General features: G+C 45.2%; 1 protein-coding gene across 7 annotated transcripts; it reads right to left on the minus strand.

Annotated features, from left to right (window-relative positions):
- Window positions 1–3,290: 3,290 nt before the first annotated feature.
- LOC123053380 (regulator of nonsense transcripts UPF3) lies at window positions 3,291–12,108 on the minus strand. 7 transcript variants are annotated; one of them, XM_044476847.1, is made up of 13 exons: window positions 11,582–12,108; window positions 10,258–10,364; window positions 9,501–9,596; window positions 9,309–9,407; window positions 9,114–9,193; window positions 8,920–9,024; window positions 6,817–6,916; window positions 5,524–5,621; window positions 4,966–5,422; window positions 4,822–4,884; window positions 4,593–4,711; window positions 4,433–4,486; window positions 3,291–3,926 (listed from the first exon to the last, which is right to left on the minus strand). In XM_044476847.1, exons 1-12 carry the CDS (start codon window positions 11,719–11,721, stop codon window positions 4,448–4,450), a joined length of 1,503 nt encoding a protein of 500 aa, XP_044332782.1. In that variant the 5' UTR covers window positions 11,722–12,108; the 3' UTR covers window positions 3,291–3,926; window positions 4,433–4,447. The 7 variants fall into 7 exon arrangements, with proteins under 7 accessions (XP_044332782.1, XP_044332783.1, XP_044332780.1 ...); XM_044476848.1 differs by having other exon boundaries at window positions 4,966–5,419; window positions 11,582–12,107; XM_044476845.1 differs by having other exon boundaries at window positions 6,817–6,919; window positions 11,582–12,107.
- Between the last annotated feature and the right edge of the window lie 965 nt (window positions 12,109–13,073).

Here is a 13,073-nt window from a genome sequence, read left to right on the forward strand (position 1 = left end):
TAGCGGTGAACGACGGTGCGCGGTGCACGCGAACGGTTCATGAGGCCTTGGCGGACCGCGCTTGGATCAGGGACATCACAGGGGTGTTGACGGTTAGAGTGCTAACTCAATTCTTGATGCTCACGGACTTGCTTCTTGAGGTGCACCTACTCCCTGAGATTCCGGATCGCGTAATCTAGAAGTGGACGCCGACTGAGGTATATTCTGCGAGCTCGGCTTACCAGGTGTTCTTTGCTGGCCTCGAGAGGTTCCCATGCGGTCGGGCCCTTTGGAAGACTTGGGCCCCGACCAAGTGCAAGCTTCACTTCTGGCTAGCGATGAGGCGTCGGATTTGGACGGCAGACATACGCCTTCGACACGGCCTCCAGTCCCACGTCATGTGCCCATTATGCGAGCAGGAGGCTGAGACTGCAGACCACCTGGCACTGGGTTGTGTGTTTGCCAGGGAGGTGTGGCACTCTGCCCTCGCACGGTGCGGCCTCGGCCAGTTGGTGCCCACCATGGATGCAACTCTCATAGAGTGGTGGCCAGCCAGTCGTGCGATGATCCCGAAGGAGCGGAGGAAGGGGTTTGATTTGCTTGCCCTCCTAATCGTCTGGATGCTATGGAAGGAGCGTAATAGTCGTGTCTTCGAGCGGTCAGCGGTCGTTGCTAGAGAGCTTTATCGTCGCATCAGTGATGAGGTTGAGCTATGGAAACTTTCTGGTGCGAGGGGGTTGTTGGACTTCTGGAGGTAGGACCTTCTAGCATGTAGGGCGTTGTTGGGTGCCCCATGGTGTTAATGGCTGCCCACCATATGCTACCGTGGGGATAATTGTAACCGCGGCAAGCCGCCGGACTCTCTGTACTTCTATTTCTCTTCTTCTAATACATCGAAGCGCAAAGCTTTTGCATGTTTGCAAAAAAACAATGGCATTTTCTCCGCCGCCATTGAGGAGCTAGGAGGAGTTGTACAGGAGGTCGCCGGTGGTGATGCTGCCGTGCGGTACAAAACGAAGTTTTTGGAGCAGGGAAAGAGGTGCGAGGCCGGCGGATCTGGTGTCTTTCCTCGACGCTGTCGACGGAAATCGGTGGATCTGGGTCCTGGGCAGCACGAGGTGGTTCCCCAGCCGACGCGCCACATCGACGTGTGCCTAGCCGCGTGCGGCGGGCCCGTCCTTCGGCTCGTAAAGCCTGTTTGGTGATGGTGCTTCCCTGGATTTGGTGAAGATGGAGGCCGGGCTTCTCTTTCGGCTACGCTGGAGGTCGGCGACGGCCAATGGATTTGGTGGTTGCATGATCCTCTAGGGGCCTTCTTGTTATTTTATTTTCGTGGGGTTCTTTCTGCATTTGTTCCAGGGCTTCTGTTGTTCCCCCCATGTTTCTTGTCGGTGCCGTGTGTGTGCTTCTTTGTACTCTCGTTGTATGAATGGATGTGTGCGGTCTCAAAAAAAAAACGAGTCGATGTATTTGATCCGCGTGGGTCCGTTTATGTCAAAACAGATAGAAACACGTGGACGCAAACCCAAATCACGTCTACTTAGTGTCCATCTGAATGCATTTTCGGCCCAAATTTGGGTTAGTTCTGCGTCCACATAGACACAAGACGGACAAGCCGCGCGTCCTCTCGTTATCCTCCTCGGGACCGCGTGTCAGCCGGCCAACCACCACGGCTAGTCCTATTAAATGCCATGCACGCTCCCGGGTAGCACGTCAGCCACAAGAAGCGCCCACACGTGTCCTTTTATGCAAGCGTATGCGTGGGTGGTGGCATCATCCACTTCTCGCCACACCAGTCCACATCTAGAGCTTGCTCCCCCATCGCCTGACACGAACCCTAGCCCGTCGCCGTTGCCATGGGTGGCAAGCACGACCACAAGGCTGGCTCATCGCAACGTCCTGCCAACTTCACACTGGCACCGCGGGTTGGCCGACCTACATGTGCACGCGATCGGCTATACCTCCCACACAATTGGCACCTTGACCCCAACCACATTCTGGTGTCAGTCGTGTCATAGTCTGAGCGCGCGCATGCACTGGAGATCCACAACCTCTGTGCCCTCCTCTAGTCCTCTCGCAGGAGCAACGACGCAACCCCGCATATGCGTCGAACTCCATGAACCGGGATGTCTGGTTCCTGATGGAGCACGACGTGCGCCGCCGTGGGGTCGTCCAGATGGATGCCAGCCTTCAACCGCAGGTGGTGGTGCGGGAGGAGGACGAGTAGGAGGAGGCCACTTTCCAGGCGGCCCTCGAGGAGGCGACGTGGTGAGCCATGGAGGAGTCTGTGTGCACCGAGATGGCCATGTGGACTAGCCTTGAGCAGGCACTCCAAGAGTCCGCATCCGGCGTCCAGGCTCCTCCCCCACCGTCACCGCCACCACTGCAGCCATCTCCATCGCTACCGCCCCCTCCCGCGCCGACGCTCGCCCCCGAGATCTACCAGTGGACGAGTAAGCTATCGATCTACGCCTCTGCGCCGCACGTTTGGCTAGGCGCTGTGGAGGAGGAGCGACATCACATCATCGAATGGGAAGGACGCGGTCTGGCGGCAGAGCGAGCAAAGGCGAAGCGCCTGATGCAGTGGGAGCGCGAGGAGGAGGCCAAAGCGGCGCGAGCAGAAGAAGACGGCGGCGCAGTGTAGCAGCAGCAGGTGCCGAAGGCAGCGGCGCTAGCAGCCTACCAGCAGGCCTTCCCATGAACGGTGCCGGTAACATTTGTCGACCTGTCCAAGGAGGGCAAGGAAACGTTTTAATATTTTATGTTTTAATTATTGTAAGTGGACTTTGACCAGCGTTTTAATATGCATGTTTTTATTTTAAATGTTTTATGCCTATTTAGTTAGTTTAACCTGCCGCACGGACCAAATGTGTCGGCTGCATTGGAGCCGGATCTTCACCTCCTTGGCCAGATCCCATGCAACCCACATGGTTCTTATAGAATCAAGTACTGGCTGTAAGATTTCTCCATGTACACTCGAGATCGAGCCATCCAGCAGATCGCTTCCTCTACCTCCACAACCGCATCGTCTAGGTCCTTCACTGCTTAGTGCGCGTACGGCCCACACAGACAGATAGGCAAGGTGCTGTCCTGTACAGAATTGGACGCTGACTCTGTAGAGTGCTTACAACAATTACTAAGGACAATAGCTTGCATGTTTGACAGATCATCAACAGCGCAAGTCAACATACCTCCATATAAAAAACAGCAACCACCTTTGATGCTGTAAAACATAACCAGGCATATCATTGATAACATGACACCCAAAACATATATGGTGAGACGCAATAGAAAAACACACACCAGCAACATCAACAAGCCAAAATAGCCTCACATTCCATTCACCCTGGAGCATAAAACATGATTGTGCTATGTCACTGTGCACTCCACATTAACTTCGGTCATACTGACTGCAACTGCAGCCGCCGGGATACAGGGTTTCTCATAATCAACTAACTAAAAATTCGCCTTTATTTAGCAAACTGGGAAGTCTGATAACTCTTATCTCTTTGTAGATACATGGCACCTCTAACCTGTAAACAGCAATCAGAGCCAGACCTCTTCTTTCTCTAGAGATATGTACATCCATCACTGTGTATAGCCTCCAGGGGTCTTGGAAATATGTGACCGCTGTCTCGAGGTATTGATGCCAGCCTAATTTCCATCCGTCGCTCCAGATATAGCACCGTTGGGTCCAAAATCAAGTCTCACCCAAAGTGATGGAGAGCTACCTACTGGTGGGTTATGTTACTTCACTATTGCTGTGATTCTGTGAATCAAATCAAAGAGCTGCCTTTTCAGCTATAGCTGAGACTTTCGTTGACAAATCTGGGATTGCACTTCATAGAACCATCTCACCAACAGTCATTTCATTCACAAACTTCAGAATGAGCCGCAAAATACAGAGACTTCTCCACAACTTGCAACATCTGTTTTGATGGAAGTATCTGCAAGACAAGTTGATAGATTAGTAAACATTTGATAGGCAAATGCAAAGGTGCGCGCAAGAGTGCTTCCTGGTAGAAAAAAATATACTAGCAATATTTGTGCAAAAATATGTCCATTTGTTTGTATAACAAAAATGTACGCATATAGTTGCTAAGACATTCGTCCCTCCTTAAAACCATCATAATTTTGCAAAAATGTTTGCTAATGCATAATGCACATCTATACAAAAATCGCATTGCTTTCAGAAGAAAGTGTTTGTCACTTCCCAATACCACATGCACCTGACAGCACAAAATACATTTTCCTATTTGGTGACAGGTTCCTATGATTTTCCGAGACATTTTTTCTGTTAGATGTGTTTTTCAGATAGGAATCAGAAAAGGCTGGAAACAAGACAAAAGACGCATGGTGCTGGAAACATGAGGATCAGTGTACACATTTAATTATAGAGGAAAAGTCTGAAAACAGGTTGAATAAATAAATAAAATATGGTAAAATAGCGTACCATTGGTGGACAAACTCACGATCCTGAACTTGACTTTTGAACCCATACTTGTCTCTGCACACATCATTTATGGTATTAGACTTTTAGAGTAATAATACCTAACAAAAATCACCCTCATGCAGTCAGCCAAGGCAAGTAAAAAATTATAAACTAATCACACCTCATGAGCCACATAGCTAGCAGGGCCCCTCTTTGAAGGCTTTCCATCAGATGTAATAGGAGGGATTTCCATCTCCTTCGACCCACGTGGCGGACCACGGCGGTTGGCATGCCTGTTTCCTGAATAACATATCACACCATGAACCACAGTACAGAAACTGATATGGAAAAAACTTTGGATTGCTTGTCTGCTAATCGCTAACTATAATTATAGCCAGATAAAAACAAACCATTCTCCACAAGGCCACCACGGCCACCAGGACTCCTTGTGTCTATTTTTCTCTCTCCATGGCCTGCATCATCAAGTATGTTAATACAGTAATAACTCGAGCATCAGGAATAATTAACCATAAAAGTTGTTAAATGACTTGTACCATCTACTTGCTGAGAGAAATTGTCCATAGAGTGTGACTGCATTAGCGGGAACTCAGATGATGAGGCTTGCGTACTGCCTCCTGATGCAGACTTGTCATAGCGACGAGGGGCCCAAACACCTCGGTCAGGCCTATCTCTATTTCTGGCATGTCTTTCAACCTTCTCACCAATGGGTCCAGAACCATGCAGATGATTATGCTTGTCATCATAGTGGTTTTTCTCAGCATTTTCAACAGTCTGATCTTTTACAGTGGAACGCGAGTTCGGAGCCCGTGGTGGCCTCTTATCCTTCTCGGCACTAATTATGTGACCTTCTTGCTCATGTTGAGATGATGCTATTGCATGGCGTCCTTCCTTGTTTGAAAGTATAGTCTTGATAATTCTGCCACTGGCCTCATTTCGCTGGTCTTGTCTATTAGTTGATGGGGGTGTATTTCTCGAAGGCGGCACAGACTGCTGCGGGGTTGAGCTATCAGATATCTGTGGCAAAGCAGATAATATGACAGTCCATACCAATTAAATGATAAAAAAAAACCTCGGGGAATGTGTCTGCTTACATTGGAATCAACCCTCGCTCTTCCTTTCAGAAGGACAATTTTGTCCTTTTTACCGTCGATAACCTGAGCAGATCCAGATGGCCCACCGCTTGTAGCATCTACAAGATGGGACAAAACAAAACAACAGTATTAACATCATAGAGGAAATAGGCATTTGTATTCCACTATAAGGATGGAGAGTAGTGGATCACATAGGGTAAAGAAAGAACTAAAGATTAAGTGGTACAAAACAATAATTCAACAGTTACCCTTGTAAAGGGAATACAGCTCCATGATTAAAATAAATAAATGAAAAAACAACACACAATTCTCGAATACGACAAATAACGTAAATGTGGTAAGTGGATGACATCATGCAAGGAGGACCGGCATCGTTCCCATGAATGGATTGCGTGTCGGAATTGAAAACATCCACTTGGGCTACTGCCACATGTCAGTTTTTAAACCAAACAAGTGAGGAACACAATCTATGTTTCTTTGCACTGACGGTGCTTCAGATTGGCTTTTCAAAAGCACACTTATTTTTGCCAATGCAGAAAACATTAGCTAGGAAGCTAACACATTTTAGTCAAAATAGTAAAGGTTCCAATATTAGCTAGATTCCGTGCCACGCAGTACACGCAAACCAACTTAGGCCTCCTTTGGTTCATAGGATAGGAATTTTATAGGAATAGGAAAATCATAGGAAGTGAGATGACATGCATCTCAATTCCTATAGAGAAGAGATGTTATTTGGTGCATAAGATAGGAATTTTTCCATTGAGTCTAGGCTAATGTTTTTCTTCCTTCAAAATGTGAATGATTGATTCCTATCCTACATAGGAATAGGAATCCATTCCTATAAACCAAAGGGCTTCAAAGGAATTTTTCCTTTGCAACTCCTATCCTATAGAGTTCCTACAAAATTCCTACAAACCAAAGGAGGCCTTTTTTTTGCCATTGCGGAAAACATTAGCTAGCAAGCTAACACATTGAAGTCAAAATAGTAAAGGTTCCGATATTAGCTAGATTCCGTGCCACGCAGTACACGCAAACCAACTCAGCCATGAGTTTGTTCTTACAAACATGAATTATGTCCCATTCCCATGTAACGGATTAAGCTCAAGTTGACAATGGGGCTCAAAGACCCTAGTCTGTCTATTAGTTGATACAACATTCCAACAACACATAGTCAAGGGTCATATCAGAAAGACCACACTTAGTAATAATCTACGACACCCAAAGTACTGTTGAGTATTGACAACAGTTATAACAAGCTAAAAACAATAAACAATTTCTTCAATATAGTACCACCTGAAGTTCCAGCAATGATTTTCTCTCTGTGTGTATGATCATCTCTCTTTGGCGCTAAGATGTAAGTCGGCTTCTCCTTAGCATTGTCTCGCACAACATACTGCTGGATATCACAGAACAGCAGCATGTTAGTAACTTCAGTTCATAATTCATTGCGAATAATAAACAGAAAGTACCAATTGTTGTTTACTTAGTTTTGACAGGTAATCATTCTCAGAGAGAAAAGACATGGAACACCATGCCAAAGCCTCAAGGAAAGAAGTACTCCCTCCATCCCGAATTACGTGTCCTAGATTTGTCTAGTTACGGATCTATCTAGACACGTTTTAGTGTTCGATACATCCGTATCTAGAAAATCTAAGACAAGCCTTTTGGGACAGAGGTAATACTACTTTTTACAGAACACCACAAAATAAATAGTCCACCACTCAAAATAACCAATATGAAGCGCCGAGCATTACTAGTGTCTATGTGCTTCAACCAAATACAACTGAATACACACTTGCATATGTTCAAAAAAAATTATGAGAACTCCACAACCATAACCCAAAAAGAACAATTCTGAAGTGGTTGGAATATATAAAACACATATGAGCATATGATCCATAAATACCGGGGCAAAACATGCATAGAGGAAACGACAGGCTGACAGTAATCATGAGGATTAACATGCTAACATAAAAAAACATAGGAAATATACAGAGCATCTGATCCATAGTGATAAATTTATGATACAAACAAAAAAGAAAAGAAAAGAAACATCTTATGTCACTATTTCAAATCAAAATACAAATAGAACAGCAGAACCTTTGAGAATATTTTGTAGGGATATAAAATGAAAACATATAGTAAAGAACTAATCTATACCTACTCCCTCCGGTCCTTTTTACTCCGCGTATTAGATTTGTGTCCATGGTTTTGAGTCGCCGACTAATCGCCGACTAATCACCAAGTTGTTGGAGCAAGGTTGGCTTGCGCAGGCGACTTGGCTTGAGGAGCGAGTCGCGCGGCTGGTAGGCTAGTCGACGATTAGTCGACGACTAGTCGGGCGACTAGGACCTCAAAGCAGGGCGGCTTGCTTCAGCAAGGCCAAGGGAGGGAAGACTGGGAAGGTGAGGAGGCCAGAGTTCGAGGCGGGGGAGGAGGAGACGAAGCTGGAGAGTGCGCCGCCTGTACGAGGAGAAGCACGGAAGAGACAAAGGAGAAAGGCACATGGGAGAGCAGATGCACGGTCCAGATTAGAGCATATGGACGGTTTGGATTTTATTTGGAAGCTAGGGTTACTTAATGGGCCTATTGGGCCAGCTCTCTAGCACGAAACAGAGGAGGAGCAAGACGCGTGCTCCCATCCCACATCAGAATCACCGCCTCCATTGCTCCTACGAGCTGCTGCTGCCTTCTCCGAGCTGAAGTATCCTCCAAGCAGCTGCCTTCCCCCTCCTCCGCCTGCAACAGCACCTCTTCCCCCTCCTCCTCCTCCTCTTTCCCCTCCTCCTCCTCCTCCTCCTCCTCCTCTTAACACCTGGGGCGACTTGGGGCGATTAATCACGACGAGTCGCAGACTAATCGCAGCGAGACACTAGTCGGAGGCATGGCGACTCGACTTGGCTAGGCGACTCAAAAACCTTGTTTGTGTCAAGTCAGACATTGCAAAGTTTGACCAAATTTATATTAAAAAATATCAACATCTACAATACCAAATATACATACTATGAAACTACATTTCATAACGAATCTAACAATATTGATTTGGCATTGTGAATGTTGATACTTTTTCCTATAAGTTTGGTCAAAGTAGAGATATTTTGACTTCGGACAGAAGTTATATGCAGACTAAAAAGGACCGGAAGGGGTACTTGTCTAGGCATACAGGTACACTACTCAACACCTACTTCTGTAAAAACATGACATGGTAATGTGCTGACATTTGAGCCCCACCTGCTACCACATGTTATAATCCAAAAATGGCCAATAAAAAAAGGTTCATGTCACCATATACATGCTTGGAACAGACTTGTCATTACATGTTACTATTTAAAGTACAAAATATACATGGGAGAATAAGATCAATTTCATGTGACAATTCTCGACCAAGCATATTACCGTTGAAGTGGAGGCCCTGCGCCTTTCAGAAGACCTTTTAGATGGACTAGAACTACTAGTTACCACGCCTGCAACTTTTCTGCTTAGTCTACTACTTACAGACCTCTGCAGTGTGTGAAATGCTAGTTAGTACACACCTGACAGTTGATAAACGATAATAAAACTTGAGAGTATAATCAATTCAACCAATATACCTGAGCCATACTCTTAGCCGCCCTTTGCTGACGAACATAAACCATTAAAGGTGTCACAACAGGGGGCTCCTTTCCAGCAGCTGCAATAGTAACCAAGTAAAGACATGATCTTCTTTTATGCTTAGCATCTTTGAATAGATACATTAATTAGGCAATAATGCTTTACTACAAATAGAAAGTTACGAGATGTTTTACCTGCTCTTTCGGCTTCTTTCCTTTCAAGCTGAATTTCAGCACTTGGCAAATGCTCAGTAGGCTTTGATATAAGCTCAAGAAATTCCAAGTATTCTGGATCTGAATATTCGACAACAGAAATAACTAAGTTTGAAAAAACGAGAAATATGGAAGTACGGTACATATTGGACAACAAAAATGCTTGTTTAAGACCTTTTGTTATAGTTCCTTGACGAGCATCTTTCTTGATATTTGACTTCGGAACCTGTTGTGATGGTGCATATTCCACAAGAGCTTTAAATTGAGCACCTGGCAGGGAACCATGTACAACATGCATGACATACAAATTAAAACATGCATAGATGCATAACCAAACATATACTCGAGTTTTAGGGGGGAAAAGAACTTCGCAAATTGATTAAAAAATTACAAGCTAACAATTTCAGTTACATCCTAACAGGATATATTGATTAAATAACCCCATATGTCAACAATACAACATAGGTGGTGATTGTGTTCATTCACCATGTCTGACACCTGACCAAACTATTGTGCAGGCTATAAAAGAGGAAACTGATGGCTAGTTTAACTTTCTGGATAACCTCAGGCGTTGATCATCTAAGAAGGATGAACGCAAATATGGCAGTACTTATTTGCTAGCTAGCCGTAATCAAGATGACCCATCTTCCGTTCAATGGTTATGTGACTGCTAAGCATTAACATTTTATGTCAATTTGAAATCTTGTAGAAAATAATTTGGCTATTGCAAAAATCACATCATGTGTAGTGCTATACTGATGCAACAAATAGTAGAAACTGAAGAATGCAAAGGGTGCCTCACTAATGAACTTATATCTCTAGCGTGGACAGTGATAAGTGGACGTAATCTGAATATGAGTTCCGTATACAGTTGATTGCACATGAGAAAAGAAACAAAAAGAGCATATTGGTTAAGAAATGAAGGACTTACCCTTTTCATTCACAAATACATGCCCATTGAAGAACTCAGCAAACTCAACAACATCTTCTGGGCTCTTGAAGTTAAGGTAGAGACGAGAATATCTATGATTCTTTTGGCTGGAAATAAAAATTCAGTTAACCAACTGGAAAAAATATGGTGGCAAATAATTAAGTCGCTATTGTATCAACAACTTCTGGGCTCTTGAAGTTAAGGTAAAATCGGCTGGATAGATAAATTTTGTTAACCAATTGGACAAAAGAGGGTGGGAAACAAGAAATATACTATTGTTTACTTCCCACTGCTAGGTTCCAATAAGGAAGCCTTATACTTTGAGTAAAAGCAACTCAAAGACATCAAAATTTAAGGAAGAAACTACTACGCAAATCACCATAGCACAGGACTGGTAAATAAAAAGGCTGAATGCTACAAGGTAGTTTCGACTTCCAAGTGTTTCTGTTTCTTTTAAGAAATTGCTCCATAACAAGCACACTATAAGTGAATTCTGGCTCTTGTATCCAAAATAAGAGAAAGCAAAAAATGAACATTTTACAGTTTTAGTTGCCATAAAAAACCAGTGAGGCCAGCGACAAACTAAGGAAATGGAATTAACGGGTAGAAAGCATAGATAGTTGCATAACAAATAAGGCAACCTCTATTCTTCACTAATACTTAAGGTACAATCATTGACAAATTTGTACTCAAAAACAAAATTACAAGCACAGATCATAACTACGATTTAACACCCAACAGTTCATTCTGGTTGAACGTAAGATGGCAGGAACTGGAAACTGCAAGTGGCACCGCATTGTAAACTACAAGTCCACGGCTAGGGATAATGTGCTGCAAGATAGCAGCAACAATTTTAAGCATAACGTCTCAATTACGCAAATGAACATGCTGATTGCTAATAACGAAACAAACTACGTCACTTATACAAGCACACGAAATCTATGGGGGAAAACCAGAAACTGCTAGTCGCATAATTCCTATATTAAACAGACAAGGCCCCAATCCAGAACTAGAGCACTGAACCTCACAGATACGCCAACTACAAGTCTACAACTAGGAACAACATGATGCACTAGATTGCGTCAACAGTTTTATTTAAGCTAAGCATATCAATTACACAGATGAAACATGCATGCTAATAACAAAAAATAAACTAAATCACTTAAACAGCACACGAAATCTAAACGGAAACTGCCAGTCGCCTAGCACATGATTCTTAGGTTAACAGCCACGACCTCAATCCAGACCTAAAGAGCACCGAACCTCGCATGAAGGCCAACGCACGCCCAGGGGACTCGGGGAGCGAGGGAGAGAAAATGCTGACCTGGCATTACCGGGGCGGAAGCAGGCCCAGTCATACCGCCCAGCGAAGCGCGCGTCAACCTGGTCCACGACGGCCTGCTGCGCAATCGCCGGCGGCAGCCGCCTGAGCACCACCTTCGTGCGGTGCGCCGGGTCCTTCATGTGCGCGCGCGCCGCCAGCTCCAACTCCTCGGGTCCGAAATCCGCCGACGAACCGGGACCCACCACCACACCGCACCGGCACAAACCCTAGGGGCCGGGTCACATCGAGGCGGGGCGGGGCGGGGCGGGAGGGCAGACGGGCGCGAGATCTGAGGAAGGGTTAGGGTTTGGAGCGGGGCTGGGGTTGGGGAAGGAGGAGGTCTCTCGCTTTCGTCTGCTGCTTCTCCCCCCTCTCGCGAAGTCGCGTGCGACTCTTTTCGGTCTCTGGTTGGGGTTGGGGTTTGGGGTTGGGAGATGAGAAATTGGAAACTGTCGGAGATTAGGGGAGGTGGAAGAGGAGGACGACGACGAGAACGAAACGAAAAGAAAAGGCGACACGGGAGAAGAAGAAAAAAAGAGGAAAGGCGCAAGAAAAGATACGAGAAAAATATCAATCCTCACTCCAGATAATGTAGAATAGGTTGATGCGTCAAAAGAGAAAAGACTGCTATAGCATTTTGCAACAAGCCCCCCCACCCCCCCCACACACACACACACACACACACCCAGCTATATAGCGATGTGAATATGTGATGCATTTTTTGTTGGCAGTTTAGCTAAATAGCATAGCAGTCGAAGAAGGTTAACGAGTTAGAAAGTAAGCTTGCACTACTTTTCATCACATAACAAACTCAATCTATAAATCAGTGTTGACGATTAGGACATGAACTATGGTGGCATCACCGGTGCTGCCTCATGCCAACCAGCTAGACTTAAGAAAATGAGGCCACAATTTGAACTTGTTTCATCCAACGCCAAAATCTGAGGCTACCATCTTACCAGGGACCATACTCTCCCCTTGCCTGACTTTCTTCCAATCCTCCAGCTCCCTCTCTCTTTCCTTTTCCTCTCCTCTTTCCTTTTCCTCACATTTTCACTTTTCTGCTCGAAGAACCCATCTTCTGTTTAGGAACCACCTTGGCTCTGCGAGCTATACCTTTATGGCCATGGTGGCATCCGAGCCTAGTTGGCTCATGGGGTAGCACATTTGGGGTCACGTGTTAGCCATGCCCTTAGAAATCTTGACCCTGACCATTCACCTCAATACTTTCCTTAAAAGTTACGGCATGTGAGGTGATGTGGGCGTGTGGCTGCTTAGGCTGTAACTGGTGGCCCACATCAGGACTCAGCCCTTCGACAGACAATTATGAGTTCATGAATTTATGTTTCATCTAATTCTATTGAAATTCCTTATTTCTTGGTCATATATGCCATGTTTTTTTCTTCTTAAAATTGCTAAATCTTATAGCCCACTGTAGTTTTGTAGCTTTTGGAAGGTCGCCCCTATATACCATTAAGCTTGATATTTTAGA

The sequence above is a fragment of the Triticum aestivum genome, chromosome 2D (genome assembly GCF_018294505.1).
Source record: "Triticum aestivum cultivar Chinese Spring chromosome 2D, IWGSC CS RefSeq v2.1, whole genome shotgun sequence".
Classification (NCBI taxonomy): domain Eukaryota; kingdom Viridiplantae; phylum Streptophyta; class Magnoliopsida; order Poales; family Poaceae; genus Triticum; species Triticum aestivum.